Source organism: Sceloporus undulatus, chromosome 2 (assembly GCF_019175285.1).
Source record: "Sceloporus undulatus isolate JIND9_A2432 ecotype Alabama chromosome 2, SceUnd_v1.1, whole genome shotgun sequence".
In the NCBI taxonomy this organism is placed as follows: domain Eukaryota; kingdom Metazoa; phylum Chordata; class Lepidosauria; order Squamata; family Phrynosomatidae; genus Sceloporus; species Sceloporus undulatus.
Window position 1 is genome coordinate 1,083,991 of NC_056523.1, and position 10,842 is coordinate 1,094,832.

At 44.5% G+C, this 10,842-nt stretch overlaps 1 protein-coding gene across 1 annotated transcript; it reads left to right on the forward strand.

Annotated features, from left to right (window-relative positions):
* The first annotated feature begins 402 nt into the window (after positions 1 to 402).
* Positions 403 to 8,061, forward strand: LOC121922672 (vomeronasal type-2 receptor 26-like). Its single transcript, XM_042452375.1, has 6 exons — positions 403 to 687; positions 1,270 to 1,439; positions 1,887 to 2,085; positions 3,576 to 3,806; positions 5,765 to 5,891; positions 7,184 to 8,061. Exons 1-6 carry the CDS (start codon positions 403 to 405, stop codon positions 8,059 to 8,061), a joined length of 1,890 nt encoding a protein of 629 aa, XP_042308309.1.
* The last annotated feature ends 2,781 nt before the right edge of the window (positions 8,062 to 10,842 follow it).

Below are 10,842 nucleotides of genomic sequence, written 5' to 3' on the forward strand. Positions count from 1 at the left end.
CCAAGAGGCTGGCAGCATGAGCTTTCCTAGACTTGAGTTTACTTCCTCTGATTCATTTGTTCAACATTTGGAACCAGAGAAAGAAATAACCCTGGACAAATAGGAGGAGATTCTTAGGTCACAAATGAAGAAGAAGAGCAGGCCAATATGTTTCAGCAAAGCTTTTTATTTAAAACTAACAATATGCCCATGTAAAATGGAAGGGGGGAATGGTCATGTAGGACATGTAGAAGGAAACAAAGATATTTGGAGTCTTCTCAGGAAACTTGCCCACACTCCGGTTCTGATAGTCAATGGGTCTCGGACTATAATGCCTGGAAAAATCCCTCAAGCAAGGCATCAGAATGATATTTCCATTCAATCCAGAATGGTGATTCATTGCATTGTCTTGACAGGACAGGAATGGTAAAGCGCTGGAGCATCTTGTCCTTCATCTTTGCCATCCAGGAGATCAACCAGGATCCCAAGATCTTACCCAACCTCACCCTGGGCTACAACATACACGATAACTATTTCGAAGCAAGGATCACATCTGAAGCCTTGCTGGACCTGCTCTCCACTGGACAAGCCAATATTCCCAATTATTCCTGTGGGCGACAGAATAACTTGTTGGCTGTACTTGACGGGACAGACTCTGAAAACGCCATTTGGATCTCAGCCATGTTGGGCACCTACAAAATCCCACAGGTGAGGAGAGAGAGAGGCAGTGTGGAGTAGTGGTGTGAATGTTGGAACACAACTCTAGGAAATCAGGGTTGGAATTCCTGCTCAGCCACAACGACCCATTATATGACCTTGGAAAAGTCACAGTCTTGCAGCCTTATCATTATTATTATTATTATTATTATTATTATTATTATTATTTCTAATATCCCACCTTTCTCCCAATATAGGGACTCAAGGCGGTCATTGCCAAATTGCACTTATTGTCAAAAGGCTTCTTATAGCATGCAACTGAAATTTACCATCCTGTAACTTCAGACCATTAGATCTGGTCCTTCCCTGACCCTTCCTCTCTAGGGCAGCCCTGAAGGTATTCAAAGAGTAGGATCAGGTCATACCTCCGTCCTCTTTTCACCAAGCTGAACATGCCCAGCTCCTTCAACTTCTCCTCCTCATCGGTTTTGTTCTCCGTCCCTCTACTCTTCCCCATTGCCCTTCTCTGAACTCACTCTGAGGAAGCCCAGAAATGAAGGCGCTACAGAACATAAATCCTGTGGACAAAGTGTCAGTGAGCACCAGGACTCAATCTCTTCCTTTCCTTTTCAGGTCAACCATGCGTACGTCCCTGGTGTTCTGGATGATAAAAGCCAGTTCCCTTTTTTCTACCGGATGGTGCTCAAAGATGAAATCCTGCATCCGGGGCTGGTCAGGTTGCTCCTGCATTTCAGGTGGACATGGATCGGTCTGGTTGTTCGAGACAATGACAATGGAGAAAGGTTTGTCAGGACCTTGACGCCTCTTCTGAATAGAAGGGGGATTTCTGTTGCCTTTGAAAAGAGAATCCCAGAATTTTCAGACTATAGAACCAAGTTAACATTTACTAAATCTGACTGGGAACAAGTGAATGTATATCTTTACTATGCGGAGATGCGCTCCTTTGTTGATTCAATATATATTATACAGTTTGTAATCAAAAGCCTCAGCAAACCCATTGTTGGCAAAGTCTTGATCACAACGGCAATGTGGGACTTCACAGCAGACCTGGTGTTGCATGAGTTAGATTTCCAGTACATCTATGCTTTCATCTCCTTCTTCATCCAAAAAAGGAGAAATACAATCCATGGCGATTTCCCCGTCTTTCGCAAAGCATTGAAGAGCATTTTACAAGAAGCATTTCATTGTTCCTATTCCAAGCACGCATTGTCTGTAAAAGGATCTTCAAGGTGTAGACAAAGGGAGATCTTGGAAACTGTGCCCAAGGAAGTTAGTGAGAGAATCCTGTATCAAGATGGCTACATCACGTACAACAGCGTCTGGTCTTTGGCACACATCTTACATGCAGCCTCTTCCTCTAGGTCCAAGAGGATGTTGATGGCAGCTAGTGGTGGCCAGATGGATTTCCAGAGGGTCCAGGCCTGGCAGGTAAGGCCTGCTCCTCCCTCAAGTAGGTAGCGCAAATGAAAAGACAAGACACTTTCATTTCAGATTTCAAACAGCCCTTACTGTCTGAAAGTTCCTCTTAATGTTAAAATGGAATCCCTTTTCCTGTAGCTTGCATCTTTTGCTCTGGGTCTAGTCTCTGGAGCAGCAGAAAACAAGCTTGCTCCATCCTAAATGTGACACTCCTTCAAATATTTAAACAGGGCTATCATATCACCCCTTAACCTTCTCTTCTCCAAGCTAAACATCCCCAGCTCCTTAAGTCATTCCTCATAAGGCTTCATGGTTTCCAGACCCTTCACCATTTTAGCCGCCCTCCTTTGGACACATGGCTCCAGTTGCTCCACATCCTTTTTAAATTGTGGTGCCTTCTCTGACTGACCATCCCACTGTACTGATATGGTTTGCCCTTTGTTGGCCCCAAGATGCCGTGTTTTAATTATGTTTATTTAATTACGTTTAATTAATTAATTTAATTTGTATTTTATAATGTTGTTGTTTAATTATATAATGGGGGAGGGGTAAAGGGATTGTGTAATTTTTAATTATGTATGAATAATATATATTGTTCATCTTTTATATTGTTGTAACCCACCTCGATCCTTTTGGGAGAGGTGGGCTATAATCATCATCATCATCTGGACACAATATTCCAGGTGGGGCCTGACCAAAGCAGAATACAGTGGCACTATTACGTCTCTTGATCTAGACACTATACTTCTACTGATGCAGCCTAAAATCCCATTGGCCTTGTTAGCTGCTGCATCGCACTGTTGTTGATCTACTTGGACTCCTAGATCCCTTTCACACGTAGTTTTATTCAACCAGGTGTCCCCCATAATCCTATATCTGTGCATTTCATTTTTCCTCCCTAACTGCAGTAGCTTACATTTCTCTGTCTCGAATTTCATTTTGTTAGCTTTGGCCCAGCTTTCTAGTCTATTCAGGTCATTTTGAATCTTAATCCTGTCCTCTGGAGTATTAGCTATTCCTCCTAATTTGGCGTCATCTGCAAATTTGATAAGTATGCCCCCAATTCTGTCATCCAGGTCATTGATGAAGATGTTGAATAGAACTGGGCCCAGGACAGATGAAAAGGAGCCATTGTTGAGCACCCTTTGGGTTCGGCTGGACAACCAATTACAAATCCATTTTTCTGCACTAAGTGCAGTACGTAACTTACATTTCTCCCTGTTCAAGATCACTAGCTCTTTGAACTGGCTTCAGAAGTGGATGTGGATTCAGTGGGGCTTTACACACTGAACCCTGAAAGGTTCCTTGACCTTGTGGCTCCACCACCAATTTGCACAAGTGTATCCAAGAAGACACCAAAGAGGAAGCTCTTTCAGCATTTGTGAAAGAGATCCCATGAACAGGAGAGGGGTGTAAATACTGTAAGTAAATAAATAAACAGGAGGGGATGAGATAGCCCCATATTTTCTCAGTGTTCCTCTTCTCTCATGTCCTTCTAGCTTCACCTTTTCCTGAGAAATCCTCAGTTTCACAATGTTTCCAGGAGGGACGGCGTGCATTTGGACCAGAATGGAAAATTGGCTGCCAATTTTGCTCTCGTGAATTGGGTGATGCTTTCCAATAGGTCTCTCTTTGCAGTAACATTTGGCCATTTCAAAAGACAGGGGTCTGCAGACTACATGCTCACCATTGACCAGGATGCCATTGTCTGGCCCAAGTGGCTCAACCAGGTGGGTCAAGCATTGGGGGACAAGGAGGAAAAGATATGCATTCCTTCAGGCAACAATCAATGCTGCAGAATACATCACTCTCACACACAAATAGATAAACTGGCAGTTTTTAAAATCTGTTTTAAGAGGGATACCCCTCAGGCCAGGCATCATCTGGACATGATCTGGATGCCAGACTCAGCATTTGGGTGCTGCATCATGCAGACTACCCACCAGGAAGACAGGGGAAGCTAGTTTATTTGGTTCGTGTAGACTGGGCCTAAGAGATGCTTTGGTTTCTAAAGATTAGATTTCACTAGGAAGAACTTCCTGGCAGTGAGAGATTTTTGACCATGGAAGATGCTGTCTCAGAAGGTAGTGAGAGTTTCCTATTTTGGGAGGTTTTTTAGACAGAGACTGGATGGCCATCTGTCACTGGGAGTGCTTGGAGTGTGTCTTCCCGCATGGCAGAAGAAGGTTGGACTGGATGGTTCTTCTGGTCTCTTCCAACCTATGATTCTATGGTTCTAACTACTGGGCTTTGACACTACTGCAAGATTCAGAAGGAAGTCCTCCTTTGAGATGGCATTGCTCAGTGGAAAGGCACAGTGGTCCTCATGGAGGGCGGGGGGGATGTTTGGCTCACAGGCCCTTCAACATTTTCCTGACACCCACAAGGCCCTTGGATGCCTCAAATGTATGAATAAATTTTAAAAAAAAAACCTCAGAAACTGCACAAAACCATCCCACCGTGAAAGAGCTGTAAGGGAATGGGGAAGATGGTGTGGGTTGCATCTAGTTTGGATTTACCCTCATCCGTGTTACATTCAACAGTTCTAAACATTAATATTTAAGTGCCCTGGCTATCAGCTTTGCCCAGCTGACCTGGTGGGGGACTTCTTGGTGGCTGCTCCCAGGCTGCGGAGCACATGAAGCTTCCATGGGGGGAAGAAGAAATTAAATCGACAAGCAGCCAAGTTCCAAGAGGAAGGGAGACTGAGGGGAAAAACAGACTGCCCCTTTGGAGCAGCGTCCTGCGGCCTCTTTCCTTGTCACATTGGGGCTGCACAAAATGCTGCTCCATTAGCACAGGAAGAAAAGCACCTTTGCCACCATGGCAGCAACTTTTCAGTGCTTCTTTGGTGCCACGTGTCTAAATGCTGCACCAAGGAGTGCTGTAATGCCCCTGCCATGCAGTCAGACACATAGGAGCAGCATGAGGGTGGGCGGCGTGCATACACCATGCCACAATGCCACAGCCACACCAGCATATAATGCCAGTCTGTTTAGCCACATACATACAGGGAAATGCTTTAATTTCTGACTAACGGTGCCCCACAACATGGAAGGAAGCCCTCCTTTTAAATTAAATGTGGGTTTTTCATGTATGTGCATTTGGTCACAGCCCAGACCAGCCACTTTTTTCTCCTTTGAGTCAGCTCTTCCTTACTGTAAGTGAACTGATATGATGTTAGCAGCCCCAAAGGGTTTGAAAGCTTTGGGGGTGGGCAGTTTGCATGGGACACAAATCACTAGAGCAGCAATTCCCAAACTTTGGTCCTCCAGTTGTTTTGGACTTCATCTCTCAGAATTCAGCAAAACTGGCCAGGGCTCCTGGGAACTGAAGTCTAAAATATTTGGAGGACTAAAGTTTGGAAGCCACTACACTAGAGAGTCGCCTTTAGAGCTCTGCCAGAGAAAGAAACATGTGGGCATAACTGAGAGTTGCATGCACTTCAGGCAGTAAGACCTACAGTAAAATCCATGTAACATTCCCAAATTCTGAGTGTGAAACATACTATCCCAGTCCCCCTTTTCCTCTGTCCTTCATCCAAGATGTAACAAGCCCTGGAGTCACTTTGAAATTGAACCGGTCCATCCTGAGATTAGAAATCCAACTGGAACCCTCAGGATTCCCTTCTATATAGATCAGTTCCCTCTCATGCCTTTTGCTTGTTGCTCCTTGCCTTTCTGTGTAGACTCTGCCCACATCCACGTGTGTTGAGAGCTGTCGGCCTGGATACACCAAGGTGGTTCCAGAAGGAAAACCGGTTGCCTGCTATGGTTGTGCTTTGTGTGCAGAAGGGACCTTCTCCTCCCAGGAAGGTAGGCGACGCCAGAAAGAACGCAGACAACAAGGACTTGTTTAACTTGAGTCTCATGTCCATAATTTATTGCAAGAGGCATGATAGTTGGAAAGCTAGAAATCATAAAAGAAGAATTATAACACATAAGCATAGCAATGCTTGAGGCAAGCAAATGAAAATATGCAGCTTTATCCAGGAAATGACAATATAAGAAGAAACAGGAGTAATAGTGGGATGAAAGTAGCAAAAGCAGTCAGGGTATAGAATTCATGCTCTGGGCAGATATTTTATACAAGTCTTCAAATAAAACCCATCAATATACCCACAATCCAAGTTTATGCCTCAACTATAGAGGTAGAAGAAGAAGCCCAAAGGTCTACATGGGTCTCCAGAGGAAAATTGATCACACATCCAAAGCACTGCACCAAAATCAGGCAGGGCTATATCGATGCCAACCTTCAGCGCCAAGAATAACTATGTCACAGGCCCAGGACAGACAAGGCAAAAAGTGGCCTGCTGCCACTGAAACTAGTGTTCCGGAGAGCACCGCAACCACATGTTCCGGAACTCTAGCACGTCACGGTGGCAGCCTAATGGCGGCCTCCCATCCACATGGGGATCACCATCTTAATGTAAGCCTATAGATGTCGCTGCACGTCACTTACGTCATGAGTGCGCTAATAGAGAACCCTAATGATGCTGTGGTTAAATACGAATACTGCAGCCACAATGTTGTGAATTCAATCCTGAGGGGCTCTAAGGTGGACTCAGCCTTCCATCCTTTCAGAGGTCAGTAAAATGAGTACCCACCTTGTTGGGGGCAATTGGCTTACAGACTGTAAACTGCTTAGAGACTCCTTAGTTCAGTATAGCGGTATAGAAATATAATGCTATAGTTATTATTATTGGTTCAAACAAATGGCATAAAAGATAGTCATTGCTACTCCTTTATTTTCATCTGTGGGGGCCCAAACATATTGGAGATTGGCTGAGCTTTTGAGCTGGTGTAGACACGGTATTGTTTTCTGAGTCGCTTGCTCTGAGGTCAGCCTCCTCATTCTCAGGGGAGCACTTTTTGCCAGCAGACACTGCACACGGTGCCCCAGTGAGACACACATGTGAACACCCAGCCAGCATTTAAATGGAGGGACCCAGGTAACAGAGAGACATTGAGGCAGCTCTGAGGCCAGGATACTCCAGGCTGCTCCCAGAGTATTCTGTCTAACGAAGACACTACCAAAGAGACATTACTTATGCTGAGGTCCCTCTCTTTCTTTATAGATGCATCTCATTGCTCCACGTGTTGAGAAGATCAGCATCCAAACAGGGGCCGTGATCACTGCATCCCCAAAGACATAACTTTCTTGTCCTACACAGAACCTCTAGGGAACATCCTGGTTTCCTTTGTCCTCTTCTTCTTCTCAGTCACCTTCTTTGTGTTAGCAGTTTTCATTAAATTCCGAGAAACTCCGCTGGTCAAAGCCAACAACCGAGATCTCTCCTACATTCTCATCGTCTCCCTCCTTCTTTCCTTCTTGTCCTCCTTTCTCTTCATGGGGAAACCTAGCAAACCTACTTGCCTCCTCCAACAAACAGGCTTCAGCATCATCTTCTCCATTGCAATCTCATCTGTGTTGGCTAAAACCATCACTGTGGTGCTGGCCTTCCTGGCCACTAAGCCTGGGAGCAGGGCAAGGAGATGGCTAGGAAAGACTCTGGCCAACAGCATCGTCTTGTCCTGTTCCTCCATTGAAGCTGTCATCTGCACCATCTGGCTGGGCACATCTCTCCCCTTCCCTGACTCTGACATGATCTCTCAGCCTGGAGAAATCATTCTCAAATGCAACCAAGGGTCAGTGGCCATGTTCTACCTTTCCCTTGGCTACCTGGGCTTCCTGGCTGCCACATGCTTCATGGTGGCTTTCTTGGCTAGGAAGCTGCCTGGGGCCTTCAACGAAGCCAAGCTGATCACCTTCAGCATGCTGGTCTTCTGCAGCGTCTGGGTCTCCTTTGTGCCCTCCTACATTGGGACCAAGGGAAAGTACATGGTGGCTGTCCAGGTCTTCTCCATCTTGGCCTCCAGTGCTGGGCTCCTGGGATGCATCTTCCTCCCCAAGTGCTACATTATTTTACTCAGGCCTGACCTGAACACGAAAGAAGGTCTAACAAAAAACAAAGATGGCATGTAATTCTTAACCCAGTTTTTCTAGTCATTACATAAGAAACTGGTCATGACTGACGGAGGCGAAGACATGCTCAAAGCGAAGCAGCCAGTGGCTGATTGATAGTGGACTATTTTGCATGGAATGCACCATGAGAATCTGGTTCCAACTATACTAGGCATTTATGAACCTTTACTTGTTCACAGGATCTTTCTGTGCCACTTCCGTGCTATTAATAGTTTATTTTAATAGATTAAATTTTAGTAATAATGTGTTCAATTTTTTTTTAGGGGGGTTAAGATATATTACAGGTCCTCTGTACTGTATAGTAGATGTGTTTTAAATATGTAAGCCGCTTTGATTGTTTCCATAACAGAAAAGCAGGATATAAATAAAAGTTTTATTTATTATTTATTCTGTGTGAAGTGCAGACTTCTGAATGGTTTTGGACTGCAGTTCCCAGCATTCTTTAGTAGCAATGCTGTCTAGATGGTTGTTGGGATCTAAAGTTCAACAACATTCAAGAGGATACAGTTCACTTACCTATTCTCTCTGTATACTGTTAAGATCAATGTGCTTGCAAGGAACATCTCTCTCAAGATCCATGATGTGCGGTAGAGTTGGACATTCTGTGGACCTCCAGATGTTGCTGAACTGCAACTCCCAGCATGCTTCAGCATGCTGTTGGTCTATGGCATGGTTTCCCAAGGTATAGACAGGTAGTTCTGCCTGGTGCTTTAAAGAGCATGGATATTGTTTTTAATTGTTATTACACAGAGGAACTGTTGTTCTTGGCATTTCATTTATTGTAGAGTTCTTTTGAAAACAAACACATGTGATGAAATGGAGGATTCAGTGGCAATTCCAAGATTGTTACACACAAGGTTTTTGTTTTTATTTTTGAAAATCCAGGTACAACACAACAAGACAAAAACACAGACGCTAATGAAGGACTGCATGACCCTTGTGGTCTCTTCCAACTCTACAGTTCTATGAGTCTCTATGACTTCCTTTGATCAGGTGCATGAAAACTCTCCCCACCTGCACCAGTCTGACAGGCATAACTACATACTCAAACAACCGGAAAGGGGCATAAAAGTCAATTGTCAGTTCATTCCCCTCATGGATGCTTACACCGCAGTAAGGCTCCTGTACATCCAGCTCTGGGGCCGGGGGGAGGGAGCACGGAGGGGCCAGGGCCAGGCTGGGGAGCAGGTGCCAAAAATGGGGATGAAGGTCCATGCCAAAAAAAAAGTGATTCCAAAAGGTCCCCATTCACATGTGGACGAGGGACCTTTTGGAATCGATTTGGCATAGCGGAGCGGAGCTGGGTCAAAGTTCGGATCTTTCAGTAAGTGGGAATGACCCCTAAGTTATATTAATTAATTATTTATTTATTTATTTATTTATTTATTTATTTCTATTTCCTGTCTCTCTGTATGGATCGAGGCAGGATCACAACAAAATTACATACAATCATACAAATTCTAACCATTACAATTCTCTTAAAATAACCCTCCTATAACATAGTAATATAAAACAATACCTTTGCTGGACCAGAGTTAGGCGTTACATTTTTAAATACTTTATAGGTATATACCCCTGTTAATGCATAGAGAGATTTTGTGGCACCTTTGAGACTAACTGAAAGAAAGAAATTGGCAGCATGAGTTTCCTGCATCAGTCTACTTCCTCAGATGCATTGATGCAGGAGATGTGTTGCTGGCCATGACTTTTTAAATAGGACCTTACCCTTTGGTTACTTGGGCTGCTTGGTTGCCATCTGCTTCCCTGTGGCTTTCCTGGGCAGGAAGCTGCCTGGCGCTTTCAATGAAGGGATGATGCCCCTCTTCTGCATGCTGGTCTTCTGCAGCATTTTGGGCCCCGTCCTCCTGGGCCAAAGAAAACATCCTCCCCTATTCCTGTAGGGATGTCCAAATGATGCAGGACTCATCCCCAGTTCTGCTGTGAACGGATGATGTCCAGCCAGTTCAGCACTGAACAGAGATATACATCTCTTAAATTGTTTTAAAATAACCCATCATTTGCTCTGGATATTCCGGGAAGATCTGTAGTTGCTGAGAACCTTGTTCTGACCTCAGAGCGAGTGACTCGCACTAGTGGCAAATAGCCTACTCACAGCAGCATGCAAACTGCTGTCTCACATCACAACAGAGAGCCCTGGATGACAGGGAGATATTGTCCAGGTAATAAGTTGTGACTGGATGAGAATCTAGTGAGCAGGTGTAGACCATAGTAATAAGCCAAGTAAGCCAGGTGATTGTATTAACTAATTAGAAAGGTATAATTGCCTGGTGGATCTACTGGGTTGTGGGAGCATTCATTGAATCCTGCTCTCCATGCTGCTGTATCTTGATTTTGTACTGTGCTATTCATATTGTTTTGCTTCAGTTTTTTGAGACTTCTATTAAGTAAAGTTTTTGTTGAATTCCTCAAACCTCTGCTGTTGTTTTTGCTATAATACTCACACCCCAACAGATATCAGGGCAGCTCTGGGGTCAGAATAGCTCTGGATTTCTCCCGGAGTATTCTTCCCTACTGCAATTCCTCCTCACACTAGAAATCACTCATGGAAAGGAGGTGGAAGCCCTGTCTGCTGCCTCCTGATCGACAAGAGGAGAGACTCTCATTGCTTGCAGGAGCTGCAGCTCAGAAAGTAGGGATGGGGTCGGTTTGGAGACACTATTTAGTTAGGTGACTAAGGTAGTAGCATAACTAAGTGGCACATGTAGAATTCCAATCTACCACCATTGCCATCAACACCATTATCATCATCATAACCATCAC

Coding starts and splice junctions, on each gene's coding strand:
- LOC121922672 (XM_042452375.1), top strand. CDS start 403: ATGGTAAAGCGCTGGAGCATCTTGTCCTTCATCTTTGCCATCCAGGAG. Junction 688..1,269: donor GCACCTACAAAATCCCACAG/GTGAGGAGAGAG, acceptor TTTCCTTTTCAG/GTCAACCATGCGTACGTCCC. Junction 2,086..3,575: donor AGAGGGTCCAGGCCTGGCAG/GTAAGGCCTGCT, acceptor ATGTCCTTCTAG/CTTCACCTTTTCCTGAGAAA.